General features: G+C 41.7%; 1 protein-coding gene across 2 annotated transcripts in view; it reads left to right on the plus strand.

Annotated features, from left to right (window-relative positions):
• Positions 1 to 18,157, plus strand: part of LOC128770143 (cadherin-18-like) — a 93,347-nt gene extending 75,190 nt beyond the window's left edge. For both annotated transcript variants that reach the window (XM_053884443.1, XM_053884444.1), the window contains 3 exons: positions 151 to 265; positions 13,247 to 13,513; positions 13,916 to 18,157. In XM_053884443.1, the coding sequence (XP_053740418.1) occupies positions 151 to 265; positions 13,247 to 13,513; positions 13,916 to 14,556 (1,023 nt within the window). In that variant the 3' untranslated portion in view covers positions 14,557 to 18,157. The remainder of the gene's footprint in view (positions 1 to 150; positions 266 to 13,246; positions 13,514 to 13,915) is intronic.
• Positions 18,158 to 18,583: the final 426 nt, after the last annotated feature.

Here is an 18,583-nt window from a genome sequence, read left to right on the forward strand (position 1 = left end):
CAGATATACTTCAACAATGTGACAGATGCTTCTCTCAGCTTTGTCCTGAGCTCGGTGGAGCAAAGTTTCCTGTTTCCTTTCATGACTCCATCACTAGTTTCTTGTATGTATTCAATAGCATTCAATAACACTTTTTCTTTTCTATTTCAGGTGATTCAGACCCTCCGCGCAGCAGATCGGGATGACTTTGCAAATGGCAAGTTTTCCTTCTCTGTACCAGCAGACCACCAACACAACCCAAACTTTACAGTAAAGGACAACGGAGGTAAAATCCACTTTCTTTCTTTCGAATTTCTCTTCGAAGCACCTTATCAATCGGCCACTGTTGTGGTAGCAAAAAAAATCTATTCATGTTATTTGTTACTTTTTAAAAAAAGTATGGTCACTTTTGCACACAAACCCTGTCATCTGTTCTCTGCGCGTCAATTTGGTGCTAATAGCTACAGTAACAAGAAGAAAGAGAGAGCCTCCATTGAAGAGAAGGATATTCTGATAGTTACGATTGCAACCAGTTTCTCACCTCCACAGTGTGTCAGTTATTAAAACAAAGAGTGATGGGTCAATGGGGTACTCATCTACCCATCACTACTTTAATTTTTTTTTTTTCCTACCTGAAGCCCTCATTAATTACATTTGTAATTACTGAAGCTGTGAGTCAGTATTTGTTTTAGTCATTAAAAACCATACACACCCACTTTTAAATGCAGCTGTCTGACTTGAATCAGTGCATGATTTAAAGTTGTCCCTCTTCTTTCACGTTGTTATAGACTTAACTAACAATTCATTATTGATGGCAGTGAAGTCATTTTTATTCAGTGGAACACGTCCGCTCACGCACACAGTGTCATAGCTGTGTGAGATCCGGGTGCAGTGTGTGCTGGACGACAGAAGGCACGGAGACGAGGTTAAACAAGACAAGGTTTTACACAGACGAACAAGAACAATGAATGAAAGGCGCCGGAACCAGAACACGGACTGGGAATTACATGAAAGGGCTAGGGAACAACCTGGAACAAAAAAGAGGCGAATTATAATCAAGCCTAATAAAATGGGGAGAACACTCAGAAGATACTTGCAAGGGTCAATTAACATAAAACGCTCGGTGGTAGAAAACACACACACACACACACACACGCACACAGACACATGCACACGCACTGACACACACACACACACAAGGAAATAACTATCAATGAGAAAACAAAAGTGAGACCTACAAAATACTCACACGCAGAAATCTAAAGGTGATTGAAAATGAAAGCAGAGATGAAGCAAGATGAAATGAGAACTAAAGAAGTGGCTGAAAAGGAAATGAGGCGTGCAAGAAGTTTGGAATATTCGACGGAGCTTAAACAAGAGAGAAGTCATGGAAGAGTTTACCATTAGGAACGCGAAGAAACCATCTGGCGACACCAGCTGGGGTCGAGGAGTTGATATCCGTGGAAAGTCTGATGATCAAATGCACGCCAGTTGTGTCGCTCGGAAAGCTGGAGAGAGAACAGGAAACGGAAACAAAGGAACAACCGGGAATCACAAAAATAGAAGCATGGAGGAAGCAGATATGACACACAGATAAGTAGGCAAGTTCAGAATCTTTGAATCCAGTCTAAACCATGACTGTATATGTGGTCAAGTGTAGCCGCAAATACCTGTAGGTGAGATCATCTCTGATCTACCCCTGGGCGATCTGTCCTCAGATGTTAATGATGATTAATGACAAGCAAGAGACACAACAGTGATCTGATGCCACATTCATTTTAACTAAGATTTAAATCAGGACTTTTCAAATTAACACATTAACAACAGTTAGCTGCAGTAAATCTTAAAAAATTTTAACGTGCGATTAACACGTTAAGGAGAGCAGTGTAGATGAAAAGGGACAGTGTTTTGAATGGCGAGTTTAGTTTTGAAGTCATGCCAGAATGTTCTTTTGACAATGCTGATATTTCTCTGTCTATGTGAACTTCCCAACTTTGTCAAGTACGTATGCACTGATGATCTGGCATCTTCGCCAAAAGTTCCAACTCTGGACCCCTGTTTTAATTTCATTCACACATTTGTTGTCAAACATTTTTTTTTTTTTGTTAAATGACTTGTAAAACAACTGTCACAACTGAGTCTGACAAGAGAAATATACACCAAGAGGCTGAGCAGTTCCAAAGACCAAAAGTTCCAGTTCACAAATCGTCCAAACAAAACCAAAAGTAACCTATCACCAGTAGACTTTTATAGATAGATTTTTAGACTTAGATAGATTAATTAGATTTTATTTTTCTTTGGTGCAGGAAGAAACGGCACTGATGAGGTGTACTGATGTTGAACTGATGTTAACGTGTATCTAATGCCACTAACAAATCTAACGCTCCTATTTCAAACCCAGTAATTCAACGAAAGTTGCTTATCTAAGTCACTGTACGTTACTATTGTTGCCATTGTCAGGAAGCGAAATATGAACATTAGCTTACTATTGGCTTCTTTGGGCGTCTTTGGGCATGGCGTCATGTGCGTGAATAACGTAACGTAAATAACAGATGAGTTTCTAGCCTTCAGCTGCAGTCTGCCAATACCAAGCTCAGGAGAACAGATTAAGAACAGGAAGTAAAGTTAACAAAATAAGAGCTCTTGTGTTGGTAAAACTGTCCATTAGTTACATCTTGAATAGATGAATTACACAACTTAAACATTGCTTCCTCTTGACCATGACCAACCAAGTCCCAACCAACCGTGTTTCATTTCCTCACTTTGCCAATGACTCACAGTGATACTTCTTATTCCAGAGGATGGAGCAGTGTTTATGTTGAATCCATCATTGGAGTCTGTCTGCAATTAATCGTGATTTTTTTGATACTGGTTAAATAAAGGCTGAGACCACGCAGTTCCATGTGTGTGACGTCAGCGGGGTCAACACTGTAATCTTTTACTGTGCATACATCTTGAATTGAAAAGGATCCAGTACAGTGGCACCTCGGTTTTTCGAACGTCCCGGACTTTGAACTAATTGGAATTCGAACAAAAAATTTGAGATTTTTTTGCTTCGGATTTCGAACGAAAATCCAGAACTCAAACGCCCCCGAAAAAAAGTCGGAAAAAAACAGCGCGCGCGGACCGATCAGCTGACCCATGAATTCTTATTGTGTGTAACGCAGCGCAACGTGTCCCGTTAGCTACATTTACTGACTGTTTTTTCTTCATATTGAGGTGTAAAACCTTTCCTGTCTCCGCACTGGACCGTGGTAGAGTGTCACAGGGGAGCTGCTCGCTCTCAACACCTCTGAGGTGCGATCTGCAGCATCTCAAGTTGACTCTCAGCTCTGCTAAATGGATCAGTGATAATGCACATATTTATATATCAAGTATTAAAAACATGTTTAATGCGACCATGAATGTGAGTCCTCCAGTCTCCCTCAGCACTGCCTCTGAGCTGGTGTTAACGTGGACGTATGTTTTTATTTAAATTCTCAATTTTAATCTTTTAGTGAGGAAAAAAAATATATATTTATATGCTTTTACTCCTTTATATTTTAAACAAAATAAAATGCTGTTAAATGATTTTAGTGTGTTTCACTGCTTTTGAGCACATTGCAAGAGTACTGTGATAATAACGACAATGTCATGATGGTTTGTAAAACCAAGAATTCCAAGAACTTAAATGGTTCCTAGATTGCCAATGCAGTCCCCGTCCTCTCTGAGAGGTTGTTTGTATTATAGCAACACTTAGACGACACCTTTGCTTTTAGTGCCTGCAACCTGCATGGGTGAGAAATGTGCAGAGACATGCTGCACGTATCTGGACAACAAGAAAAGAGACTGGTCTTATTGACTTATATACAGAAAAGTCATCCATCATTTTTTTTCTTCATTGTGTATGTCTCTATTCCTGCAAGGAGTAGGCAGCATCATTTAGTCTCCTCCCTTCATTCAAATTCAAAATGTGTTTTGTTTGTGCGTATTGTCATAGTATGCAGTGTGATAAGATAAGATCAAGTTCAAGTGATAGACAAAACTCAATGGATGATTCAATGGATATGCAATGTGTCTCAGGTATCGTCATGTGTTGGTTGTAAACTACAGGATGAACAGATGCATCCATAGAGAACTCGCAAACTACCATCCCCTGACAATGTGAAGGACATCAGGACAATACCGGCCTACAAAGTGACTATAGGAAACCCTTTTAGTTACTTGCCACACCTGGTTGACAAGATAAGTGCTAGACCCTGACTTTGCTTCTCTCCTTCTTGACCATGGTAGACTGAAACAACCTCCGGAGCAGAGCTTGATGCAGACACTACATAATCATTTGGTTTAAAAAGACCCCAGGCTTTCCCCAGAAGAGATCCGACCAGATGTTGCCCTGATGACCTTACAGTTTATTTCATCATTCCAACTTTACTCTTTTATCTTCTTGATGTGGTCACCGGTGCCCCACATTCCCACATCTGTGTATCACTTGCACTCTGTCAGTCTCTCTGCTTCGTCTCCCCAGTGTCGCCTCTCTGCTTCCTGTAGTTGACCCGAGACGAATGCAGAGCCAAGTCAGGCTGACAGCAGCATCAGTAATGAGACTTGGTGATAGGGTTTGGACGTGAGGTTGGACAGGAGTGCAAGCCTTCAGGCACTTTGAGGCTTCTGTTGTTTACCTGAGATTCTGTGGAACAACCAGCCATGAGTCTTGGCTGCATTGCAGGTGTTTGTGGCGAAATCAATTTTATGACTTCCTCCCCATTCCTGCAATCCCCTTCCACAAGAGGGCATCTTCTTATTTAGTTTGATATTTTGCTCAAAGATGCATTTCATTTAAAAGTTTACACATTACAGCAATATTAACTAACAAAGGGATCGACTAGCTCCCTTTTTCTGACTTCAGCACCTCCGCCCCGAAATGCCTGTGCATGTGCTTGTCTACAGAATCCAGTTGGAATCAGAACACAGCCAAATTTGAATTCCTGGTCCGAGTATCAATATTCCCTGTGAATTTATTTGCACACATAGTCAGAAACAACTTAACCTCCTTGGCACAAGGTAATTATTGCACTGTGTACTCCAAACAATGGAGACTTATACTTGTGTTTTACAGCCAAAATTGTAACCGGTGTTTACCGATGACGCTTTTGTTTACACAAGTATTTCAAACAAGAAAAGGATTACATTTGTGAAGTAATATTTCCAATTTGACTTGATTTGTTGCACAGACAAGCAATATTCATATCTGAGAGCCGACAAGTGCTTTGTAGATGATGTAATTCTTTCAAAAGGATAGACACAACACAAGATCGTCGACGTCCAAAAACTTTTGTCATAGTGGCTCACAATGTGATCCAATCCAGAGGATTCAGACAAGCGGGAATAAGCTTTAACAAGTTTATTGTACGAGAAACAAATGAAACAAACAATCACAAAGAACAAAAGAAGGTAGCCACCAAAAACCGGAGCAAGAGGGCAAACATGCAGGGACGGGGAATATCAGAAAATGGCCAATGAATACAAGCCGAAAAACTGGGAGAACAAAAATGCACACGGTACAAACACATGAGAGCCAAAACCACAGAAAACGGAAAACACAAAACAAAAACGGGTATGAAACACACGCACGCAAAGTAAAAAGCCAGAGCAACAGAAAATGTGTGTCCAAAACACTCACCCAAAGAAAATCAATGACCCGCAGTGAACAGAAAAAAAATGTGGTGGAATGCAACACACACGCAGTAGCTAAATAAACAGAATAAACAAGAGAACAAACACACAAAACACATGGAAGGAGGACTGCCCTGCTGAACCCACAATTCTGCATATGTTTTAGACTCCTGTAAGATAATAAATACTTTGAATTTTACTTGATAGTGTCTTGGTTGTCCTTCCACCAGAAAACGAACGTGCGGAAACTTCGCAGGTGCTTGTGTATCCAAAAAAGTGCAACAATGAGAGCATGACAGCTTTGTTGCCATTGTTTCACAGTCCTCTATTCATGCATTGTTGCTCATTGCTCAGAAGCAGGTGACTTCTTGTCTTGTGATTATTAATTACGAGGTTTCAGAATCGGTCGGCTTTTTTGCTGTAAACATTTTCTCTCTATAAGGGTCAGCATCACACACAGTTATGTTTTAGTTTGTAAATTATAGTAATTCCTTGTTAGATTGTGTCCTCGATATATTGCAGTTTATTTTTTATCTAATGTTCACTAGCTTGCAGGATTATATTTTTGTTCTTATAGGCCTCCAATAAGTCGTAGAAGTAAGTTGTAGAAGGAAGAAGAAGAGTAAAATCTGGCCTATGTAATCTTGGAGACAAGCATATGCACACATTTTTTTAACCTTCACTTCAAAAGATATCTCTCTTTGTTGCTTTGAAACAACAAGCACGTTGTCTTCATGAATGAGTTCACTCCCTAAGATCCCAGTGCGCTTATTCTCTGCCAATACGCCTGTACCTCCGGCCTTTATCCACCAGCTACTTTTCGAAAGTGAGTCAGAACTCGCTGAGTGGATGCATTCACCAAAGTGAATGAAATCTAGAGAGTGAAGTAACTATATGTCAAACCTTATTACAGAGTGAGTATCTGACAAAGGATTACTGCTACGTGGAGAGCAGTGCTGTGTGCCTTTTCACAACTGTTATTGCTGTAGTTCACGCCACAAGAAACTCGACACCAAACCTTTAAGTCAAAAAAAGCCAATACTACAATAACTTGCTACTAAGGTGCCATACAGTATAATGATAAATGAAATTAATATCCAAGTCATAAAAAATGTTATTGTAAATGTCATTTTGAATGAATGAATATAGTAAGAGTATGCAAATATATTAAAACTGTTCCATGAGCAGCCATCACAGAAAACTGATCACTCACAGTGGTCCAAGGGACCACTCAGAGTGTTTGTGTGTTTGCGCAGACATATGAAAAATTACATTGGTCATGACCTGGGTGAGATTTCTTGTAAAGACGCTGCGCTCACTCACAGCCTCCTCACCATCTCTACGACTGCTCTATTCATCTTTTGCCCGGCTCTGCCATCCTGTTGTCCAAGCTGGAGACACGAGCAACCTACATCCAGGAGTCACCTACTACGTGTTCTGAATGGATGATGGAGATGAGTACAATACGGTTTCTCAAAGTCATTTTGAATCACAATGAAGTGGTTCACTGGATATTGGTTGCAAATCATTTGTGGCATTTTTCATTTTCATTTCGACATCCGCCATGAGAGCTTCTACTTTACAAATTTAAGAGAGCTGAGTTGGCTGAATGCAGATTAGATTAGTCATTTGAGTTCTATATTTGTTAGTTTTGTGTAGTGATACATCATTAGCAATCTTTTTAAAACTGGGCTAATGTTCAATTAACCACATTTGTTTAAAGACACACGAGGAAGCTCATGTGTCTAGTGACCTTGACGATGAATATCTAAATGCCATTAAGTCAATGAACACAATACTCTACAAAACACATTTTTACATCACTTCTCCTTGCAAACTTGTTATTGAAGACTTGCTGAGCTTTTAAAGTTTCTGCATAAGTTCTACTGAAGTCCTAAATTGACTGCAGTCAGCCTCCAACTGCTTCGTCTGTTTTCAATGTCAGTCTTCCGTCCTGAATCTCCTTGTCTACGTCTGGGATCAATAAAGTGTAAAAATAAGCGCTGAGTTTGAAGACGATTTAGAGAGCAGGTCAATGCGTATTTTATTTGAAGTCTCTCTTGTGAGTTACACACATTAATCCTAGTGCTTTGTGGTTACCAGCCAGATGGAAACAGAATGGATGTAGATTTCTGCTGTTGCAATGTTTGCAAACCCGATATTTGTTAAGTTGAGAGACTGAAAGATGCGGCCAAATGAAGTTACTGTTGTGTTCCATTCTTGTGTACAGCTTGGGCATTTATATGCAATTCCTTTAGCTCGCATCCAGTGGAAAAATAAACCCAATCTGAATTTTGCTTTGGTTTACTTAATGCTAGTGCAAAATCATACAACTCAACCAGTCAAAAACCACTACTTAAAGGGTCACCGACATGAAGTCAACTAAGGCAGAGGCAGTGTCAAGCAACATCTGATAATATTTTAGTGATTTGTCAGCGTTTTCTGAGGAAGACAATTCGTGTAAACAAATAAGTTATTTTCATTCAAATGCGTCATTGTGGAATGACTTGTGTTTTTTCTTTTACACTCAAGTACAGTGCAGACGCTCAAAAACTAAACTTCATTACAGGCCATTTCTGAGTGTGAAGTATGATGTTCATTTTATAAAAAAATGTATACTTTTTTTCTCACTCTCATATACAACCTCCTTGCCCTATGTCTCATTTAAACAGTACAAACTTCTCTTTAACTTCCTGAATCATTTCTGACCTTACCTGCTCTCATGTCCTCAGTTGCCTCCCTCACGGGCCAATTAAAACAGCCCTGACAACAGTGGTGAAAAATCCAGGGAATATAGAAAAGCTTGCCGGTGAGAACCACTTGAATGAGAGAACATTTACAAGACAATTTTTCAGAGAGACCTGATAAAAATCTCACTCCTAAAGTATGACTGTTTCCTGTTTGCTGAAGTTGCTGGATTAACATATCAAGAATGAAAGTATTTGTGCTAAAGATTATTTAATAGCTTCACTACAGGCGGGGTCATCATAACCTTATGCGTTGTTTGTGTGTGTGTGTGTGGGGAGGGTGTGTGGGCGTGTGTGTTTACATGTGTAATACTGCAGTTCCAGAGGCAACAAGGGTGTCAGTGCAACAAATGTAAATGCACAAATCTCCCAGTGCAGATTCCCATAGGCATTGTCAGAATAGATTTTTGAAACTCTGCAGACACAAACGAGCATATTTGAAGACAGGCACGAACATGGCTGACATGGTTTGTCATGGCTCCTGAGGACACACGGTGTTTCATAAGAGACGGATTTGTCATACCCAAACATTTCTCTCTTTCCTTCATCACAACTATTCTGCACAAAAATTGATATGTTATACCCCCGTCCCCACCCTTGGATCTTGGAAATTCTCCTGGTTCCTCATATCGTAAGATCATATAAAAGACTCTGAAAAAAAATTTAAAAATCTGATGAATATGTAATCTGGTTTGACGGCCTACTTATGATTCTGCTGTCCAGGTAGTTTGAATTTGTCTATGGAGTTCTGGAATAGAGTGTGCAAGCTAAATTTAGGAACTTAGGTTGCAACTCTTTTAAATAAAATAAAGTAAAATAAAATAAAATAAAATAACAAGAAAGGTTGATCAGTAATTCAACAGTCTGATGGCCGAGGGAAAGAAGCTGTTCCTGTGAAGGGAGGTTCTGGTCTGGATCGACTGTAGCCTCCTGCCAGAGGGAAGAGGAACAAACAGTCCAGGACACAGTGAGAAGGGTCGGCTCTGATACGACCTGCAAGTCTCATTGTCCTGGAGAAGTGGCAGGCTGCAACCGATCACCTTCTCAGCAGAACATACGTTGCTCTGCAGTCTGTTCTTGTCCCTGGAGGTGGCGCTGTTGTACCAGACGGTGATAGAGGAGGTGAGGATGGACTGGACGATGGCCGTGTAGAACTCCACCAGCAACTTTGTTGGCAGTCATAGTTTCTACATTCTACATTCTGATGCTGATGTATCCATTCTCTATGTGATATGACGTCATCTTTTTGGCCAGTGCAGACTAGAAGATTTGGCCCCCTACATTTAGTATCGAGATTGTTCTGAATTGGCCGTTGTTGAGGAGTTACTTTCCTTTGGCAAAAAAAAATTCCATCCTATTCCATCATGATGCCCTTTCTCCAGAGCTTCTACAGCCTCCAAAGAATTGACAATTTATTATAAGTTTTGCAGGGTACATAGAGCAGGCCGGTTCAGATCTTTCAGACTTCTTGGACTTCACTTCCAGAATGGTTCACTGATGTTGAGCTCTTTTACCAGGTTCTGTGTGTTTTGTGGCATCCAGGACTTGGTTTCTAGAGGCGTCATTATAGGTCTCCCTCAAGACAGCCTCAACATCTTCTCTGTGGCTGGCCAGCCTTCCTGAAATTGCTGTGCCTGGCTGTGTTTTTGTGAATCTGAAGGGGTCTTTGGTGAATTGGGATCCTTTGTGGTCCCAGTTGTTTCTCTTCTCCAACGTCGTAACCGATAAATCTCATTTTAAAAGTTGTAATGCACCTTGTTCACAGACAACTCACTTTTATTGATCACACACCATCTGCAAATTGATCAACTGATCATCATTTTTGTCAAAAAGGGGTAAAAATTCCTGGAGCACAATGTTGCACTCTTCCTCTCTCATTTTGTATAGTTGTCCTCATTTTTGCTGTGGACAAAATTACCTCCCGGCCCCACCTTCATAGTCAAAAACACTTCCTTTATTTCTCAGCAAAACATACAACTAACAGCAAAGAGTTGGCTCTATGAAGTGTCATCCATCCCATTATCCTTGGTGGGTGAACTCACTCAGTCCTGTTGACTTAATAAAAATCCATAGGCAAGTAAAATTGGGTCGAGGGAAATGTATTGTGCTGGCACCTTTTTAATGTGCTGTATGTTCTGTGAGGTTTCTTTTGGCAGTTCAACACGCCAGATGTGAGGTTAGGTTTGTGGCTGCTTAGACACCGACTCATCACAGTGAGATTTATAGATGGATTTGAGATGTTTACAATCTCATCAGCATTCTTTACACATGCAAACTGTGGCACACAGAAAGCACGCTTCACTGCGTTTGAATTGCTAACTGCAGAACACAGTTTTGCTGTCACTTCATCTGCAGCCAAGTGACGGTGTGGATATCCACAATAGCACTTTGCGCTGTGTAATGGGGTGGGCGCCGCTGATCGCAGTCCTACTGTTGTCCTCATATTCTGTATCCACCCCTGTGTCCATCTCCCTGAAACCTCCAATACAATGTTAAATTAATTTTAAACATCAATTTTTATTTTGATTTAGTTTTACCCCTTCACCTCTATTTATATAGCTTTAAAAAGAATATTATTGTACATTGCAAAACTTTATTTTAATCCATCCCAATCTGTCTGTTTCTTTTGTATATTCTCTTGTATGTATATCTACAATACAAACAACATAACCCATTGAACTAATTCGCACATGTAGGGCAGTATGCAAGTGCACAGCCTTTGCAGATGTATTTCTAACACCACTGTTCATCTTTGGCAGGCAGAACTGACATCCTCTAGCTTGCCCCGGCTGGGGCAGCCACTGTGGCTGCTGGATCCTCAGGTGGATCAGGAGTGCCTGCACTCTGAATAGCTTTGACAACTGCTGCAGTGGCTGGTGTGAGGGGGACTTGCTTCCTTCTTTCAATGAGTGGAATTACAAGTATCTTTCCTGGCTGCTCCAGGAACACCATCCTCTTGTTCTGCTTATGTGGCATCATGGTTAGGTTGATCTCTCTTCAAATCACAAAGGCATTGGAAGAGGAAACATCAGTGATGATGTGGAAGATGACCAGAGGCTAGCAGGCAGTCGTCCTTGTGCAGCTGCATGTTCCAATCGCCTTATCTAGGTTGTAAACACCTCCATTCTCCTCTTCAGGAGCTGCTGTGTGAGTTCATACAGCAAGAGGTGAAGAAATTGTCACATGTAACATTGTGACGCCTCTGTCCCTCTGTCGCATCAAGTACAACTCGCATCTTCTGGCTCTGCTCTAGGCCTGCAATGGTGTCTCTTTCAGCATCAGGGTTTTCTTCTTCTGGAGATGAGTCATCATGCTCTGGGTTGTATCCCTCCCCATCTTCTTCTGATGCATCCTCCACTGAATTAGAGTTATCTTGCTGAACATCTGAAACATTAAAACACACATTCATGGCTTCAGCACAGAGGACGTCTGTGTTGCTATCACCTTTATATCACCTCTAGCACTTTCATAGCCTCTTGAAATCCACAGACTAAGTGCTCTGCAGTTGGTGAGAAACCACCACCTGTGTTGTCCTGTTCATCTCTACTGCTTACTGATTTGAGACAGAGCTAAAACATTCTCACATTCTGGGGAGTGTAAATAACTCTGTAACTGTTTCCAATTGAATTTGACTGTTGGACAACCTTTGTACCTTTTGTGTGTGTTTACCTATATGTGAATAAAGGCTACAATTCACTCTTTCTTGAACTAGTTGAAAAGTTTGTCTAGCAAAATAAAATTGTAAGTTAAAAAATAAAAAAATATTGTTAAGGGGATTTTTTTTGGTTGTTTTAACACCGTGACGGTTAAACAGGAGGGCTAGCATAAACAGCACAGACATACAGTGATGATGATGAACCTAAACAATATCAGTTGTGAGTCATTTGGAACCTAAAATACATTGAAACAGGAATAAATAAAAGAAGAGTTAACTCACTGTATGTCCTCAATGACGGAAATGGCGATGGGCAAGTTGGTTGTGGCTAAATTTCAGTGGCTCACCTGAACAATCTCAGCAGAATATTTCTGTATCCATGCTAAATGTTTGGATGGCTTTGTTCCATATTTTACAAGTGACGCAAAAAAACAGCCTTAATTTAAAAAAAAAATGTTTTGAAAAGGATGCAGCCTTTGTTGGAGCAGTTGGCCATTTTGGTCAATAAACTGACTCCCAGTGGTTCTTGTCCACACATGGCAGGGTCTCATCCAAGTCGGCAATTTTGTGGCCTTTTTTTTTTGTTCTACACAACTTATTCGGCTGATTCATTGAAGCCAATACCAGTGATGAGGTATCATGGAACAGAGGCCACCAGATGGCGCTGTTAGTTTAGAAACTATGTGAGGCGTCATTGAATTACTTGTTCAAGTCCAAACATTTTATGTAATACAGTGGCATCTGTCAGGACATTGTATCAAAAAAAACGACCGTGCAATACTGCGTCATGAAACCTCATCTACTCATCACTAGCCAACACTATGTTTGAAAAGCTAGATTTTCCACGTGGTATACTTGTAGCTGCAGCCACGGTATTTAGCAGAATACCAGTCTTTAGCATTAGTAAATTGTTTGGTAGCTGCTTGTTACCCATCACAATGTATCTGAACAAACTTGCGTGCGTAGGCATCTTTGATACATGAGGCCCCAAGAGATGTCCACGTGTTTTTTTCACTTGCTGTAAACATAATGTAAGATTGCAATAAATACATAAATGACACCAAATGATTGTTCCCAACTGAAGCATTAAGGTGGGGAGGAAGTTATTACAATATTTAAAAATGATATAACCCTCTATTCCACACAAAAAGTTTTGTCTGAGATTCTTATATTGTATTGATTAATTTTGTTTTTGTCCTCACCTCTCCAGACAACACTGCCAGTATCATATCTGTTCGGCGAAGTGGCTTCAGCCAGGACAGAGACCAGAAGTTCTTCAGCTTAGTCCTGGTGGTGGCGGATGGTGGAGAGCCTCAACTCAGCAGCACAGCCACACTCTCACTCAGGGTGTGTGTATGCCAGAAGAACATCAAGGGGCGTGGTGGCAACGTGTGTCAGGCCCAGGCCTTCTTGTCCTCGGCAGGTCTCAGCACCGGCGCCTTTGTGGCCATCCTTCTGTGTATCCTCATTTTATTAGGTAATCCATGCATATGTGCTGAACACACAATGGCCAGCCACCTCATGTGGCTGACGTCAAGCTCTTAAGTCTGGGTTCCAAACCTGCCCGCAATAAAACGGTGGATAACTGTGTTGCTACTGTTTATTTGGAAACAAAGGTACTGAAGGAGGCCCAGTTTTGACAGCTCCAGAAGACTTGCTGAAACCTTGCTGGCCCAAACAAAATGTTGTACACAGCATTTTGTTACGTACATGAGAGTATATACAGACAGGGATGCAGGCTAATCCCTGTCCTCTGCCAAAACAATCAAATAGATTTCAGTAAAGAATAGTCTAGACTCTGCTATATAGTCTCAATAGTCAGATGAGTCAAAACCAATTTGATTTACTCTGTCTAAACTCTGTGCTTCTCCCTCCTCAGCCATAGTGATGCTCTTCACCCAGCTACGAAGCAAGAAGGCCAGTAAGGAGCCCCTGATTATCTCTGAGGAGGACATCAGAGAAAACGTGGTGACTTATGATGATGAAGGAGGCGGTGAGGAAGACACAGAGGCCTTTGACATGACTGCCCTTCGCAACCCTAAAGCAGCTGAGACTCATCGGAAGTTCCACATGAGTAACAGCGTGGGCCTGTATGAGGACGTGGATGAGCTTGAGTTGAGTGATGAGGAGACAGTTGTAGTCAGCAGGAGGAAAGGGCCAGGCCTGGACTACAACCCTGAATCAGAGCCTGCTTGGTTTGTCATTGACTGTCTTCCGGAGGACATCACTCGGTCAGCACGATCTCTCATTGTTGATGACCATGACATTATTCAGAGGATCATTGGACAAAAAGTGGCCACAGCAGACTTGGACACGAGAGGCCCTCCGTATGACTCACTCCAAACATATGCCTATGAGGGCAGAGGGTCCTTGGCAGGGTCAGTCAGTTCCTTAGGCCTGACAGCCACAACACAAGAATTATTCTGTGTTGACCTGGAGGACTGGGAGTCAGAGGAGACAATTCTGGGACAAATCAGTGATGAGCAACTGGCAACAATGCAAGATAACTCTGACTTTTAAAGGGCACAGACAGACAGAAAGTCATCAACTGTTATTGCCAAATTGCTGTGGTAGGATGGATTGATTGTGCGATTCAAACTTCACACATAGGTTCACTCTTACCTTTCATGAACAAGTCCAGATTCGGTTCTGATTGTCAGGTGTACTTACATGAGCATCTGTTGTACTTGTGTTTTGGGACAGTATGGCGACACCAATCTCGTGTGTTTGAGATTCTTTTGTACCCTGAATTATGGACTGATTTCTTGTTGGAAATTGTGGTTTTGTATGATTGTTTGTTTGTTGTTTCTAAAGTGCAGACAGAAGCTTCGGAAATGCCCTTTTCTGATCTAGCCATTTCCACGTGTTGAGGAATAAACACACACACACACACACACACACACACACACACACACACACACACACACACACACACACACACACGTGTGTGGCCGCTGCATGTGGGAGGGGTTGCAGAGTTAGTGACGTCTCTCCAGAAGTGAAGAGGTGCCCGGTGCGTGTCCAGCTCTGAATGTGCGTTTCTGTGCAGTTTGGCTGTGACAAAGTCATAAACCAGGTAACGCTCTGTCCCAGACTCGCCTCATCCCTGCCCGAGCTCCAGCCGACAACAGGACATCAAACCCTGGAGTGCGCGCTCCTGTGACACTCTACCACGGACCAGTGCGGAGACAGGAAAGGTTTTACACCTCAATATGAAGAAGAAACAGTCAGTAAATGTAGCTAGCGGGACACAGAGGATACAGAGGTTGCGTTATACACAATAACAAAGCGCGTCGTGGGTCAGCTGATCGGTCCGCGCACGTTATGTTTTTTCGGGTTTTTTCGGGGGCGTTGGAGTTCTGGATTTATGTTCGAAATCCGAAGCAAAAAATTCTTTCGAACTCCGATTTGTTCTAAAACCGAGGTACCACTGTATGTTGAAAGTATTTGCTCACCCCTCCAAATGATCAGGATCGGTGTCCTACTCATTTGGCCGCAGGTGTATAAAATCAAGCAGCTAGGCCTGCAGACTGTTTTGACAAACATTTGTGAAAGAATGGGCAACTCTCAGGACCTCAGTGAAATCCAGTGTGGTACTGTCATAGGATGCCACCTGTGCAACAAATTGAGTCGTGGAATTTCCTTGCGCCTAAATATTCCACAGTCAACTGTCACCATAATAATAAGTAAATGGAAGAGTTTGGGAACAACAGCAACTCAGCCGGTGGTTGGCCATTTAAACTGACAGAGAGGGGTCAGTGGATCCTGAGGCGCAGAGTGCTAAGAGGTCGCAACTTTCTGTCATTTGCTACTGAGCTTCATACTTCATGTGGACTTCAGATTAGACCAAGTACAGTACGCAGAGAGCTTCATTTGTTTCCATGGCCGAGCAGCTGCATCCAAGCCATACATCACCAAGTGCAATGCAAAGCACCGGATGCAGTGGTGTAAAGCAGGCAGCCACTGGACTATAGAGCAGTGGAGACACCTTCTCTGGAGTGATGAATCACAAGTCCAGGTTTGGAGGTGGCCAGGGGAACAGTACATTTCAGACTGCATTGTGCCAAGTGTTAAATTTGGTGGAAGGGGAATTATGGTGTCGGGTTGTTTTTCAGGAGTTGGGTATAGCCCCTTAGTTCCAGTGAAAGGATTTTTGAATGCTTCAGGATACCAAAACATTTTGGACAATTCCATGCTCCCAACCTTGTGGGAACAGTTTACAGTGGGTCCCTTCCTCTTCCAACATGACTGAGCACCAGTGCACAAAGCCAGGTCCATAAAGACATGGATGACAGATCCTGGTGTGGATGAACTTGACTGGCCTGCACAAAGTCTGGACCTGAACCCCATAGAACACCCTTGGGATGAATTAGAGTGGAGACTGAGGGCCAGGCCTTCTCCACCAACATCAGTGTGTGACCTCACCAATCCGTAATATCAATCAGCTGTAATAGCTGCAAAAGGTGGACTGACGTCATATTGAACCCAATGGGTTAGGAATGGGATTGAACTTCATATGTGAGTCAAGGCAGGTGAGCAAATACTTTTGGTGTATATGATTTTCAGTGACAATTAAATGCTGCTCTTGGTTTAGACAGAGGTTTCATGAAATTAGATCTCAGCATTTTACAGCATGCAGTGCCATGTGGTGGCCTCTGAAAATCTGGACATTGTTTCATGAACCCTCATCAACCCTTCGGTGCTGCCATGAAAGTTCATGAACCCATCACCTTTGTCAATGCAATGCTTTCTGTATACGGAGGCTCATGAGCTTTCATGAAATTCTGTCCTCATTTTCAGAGATCCACTAGATGGCACTGTCTCTAAAGTGCCATTTTCTGGGCGCTGAAAATGATGACACTGAAGCCTCGCTGAACATATGCATGGAATTATTTGAAAATGAAGAGGGTTCTGAAAACAGCAGGCTACATCTAAAGGTATCCTCAGGATAGCGGCAGATGATTTAACTAGTCAAAAACACAAAAAGGTGACAACAAAAAGTGATAACAAACAAATGAAAATAGGAAAAAGGATGAAAAGATGAATAAAATGTTTTCTAACATAGAAGATAGTGATGGGTAGATGGGTTATTTTCATGATAGTTTCATGAAACAGTATTGAATGGTTGATGAGGTTTCGTGATACAATATCCTGACTTTCAGAGGCCACCAGATGCAAAGTCTGCTCTAAAAATGTTCAGCTTATTCAATGAAACCTCACATCATTTCTAAACCAAGAGCGCCTTCTCGTAGCCGCTGAAAATTGGGACAACTCTGCAATACTGTTTCATGATACCTCATCAACCCACCAGTAGTAGAAAATCAAGAAAACATGTGGCATCGGCCAGATTAATATGTTTCACCTTTCCAGAAGGCATCTCCTTCTTAATACCCTCTAAATATTAAATAGCATTTTTGAATCAAAAACGTTGGTGGTGCAGTGAGCTAACACAAGCTCCACACACATTTGCAGTGCATTTCATCCTCACCATCTCCGTTGTCACTGTACAGGGGATACAAGTAAGATCATAACTGTCACAAGATCTCTGTCTAAAGGAACCTTTCAGGGGTCTCAAACAGATGCACAAAGGGGCCGCAGTGAGTGCAGGTTTTTGTTCCAACCCATCAAGCACACACAGTTTAACCTGTACCCACTGCAGCCCTGAGACCCCTGCTTTAGGTTGAGGTGCAGCAGCATTGCTGCCATAAATGTGGTGATATGAAATCACTAGCAGAATAAAGGCTTCTCTCGGAGATCAGACTCCTTTTTCTGATCCGTCCACAAGACTAAATGAGTCCAGAGATTGTTGGTTGTAACAATAGTCAGATGTGATTAATTTATGGACTTGTCATGTCTCAGCTGTCGCTCCTTCTTCTGTGAATTTTTTTCAGGAAAGAGGGAAGGTAATTTAAAGCACAAGTTTGGAAATTGTATTGACAATTTTGTATAAAATTCTCATTGATAGTACCAGCACAAAAATACTTGCCAGAGCATTTATCCTCCCAACGGTTGCTCTCCCGCCTTTCAGTGTTTTTTACTCCACTAGAAAATGGAAATGAATGTTGATTGAAAAAATGATGAGACTGGTGGAGAAGCTGTGTCGTGTATTTTTATGGGTAAATAAAGAGAAAACTGATTTGTAAAGCGCAGGTGGACTTGGTGGTTTGTTCTTAACATTGTTTAGCATCTTAAAAAGGCACAATCTTTATTTCTATTAATAATTCTCTCCATATCATCTTCAAGTAATACTGTTTACACCACTGCTGTTCATAAAACCACATTAGGGTTCATGCATTCGCTACAGGGACTAACCTTGGTGGAACCCAAAGAGCTACTGTGTTGCTTAGGATAAGTTCACCCAAGTCAACAACCTTAGCAGGACTCTGGCACTCGGACAAAAAGACCTCATAATTATTCCTCTCTCTTAATACAGAAACCTCATTGGTTCAACTGTGTGTGCTTCATTGTTTGGAACAAACATCTGCACATCTGTCCGTCTGGCCCTTTAAGGACCTGCTTGTAGTGCAGTAGTGCTAATCACCTCAAA

This window comes from Synchiropus splendidus, chromosome 13 (assembly GCF_027744825.2).
Source record: "Synchiropus splendidus isolate RoL2022-P1 chromosome 13, RoL_Sspl_1.0, whole genome shotgun sequence".
NCBI classification, from domain to species: Eukaryota; Metazoa; Chordata; class Actinopteri; order Syngnathiformes; family Callionymidae; genus Synchiropus; species Synchiropus splendidus.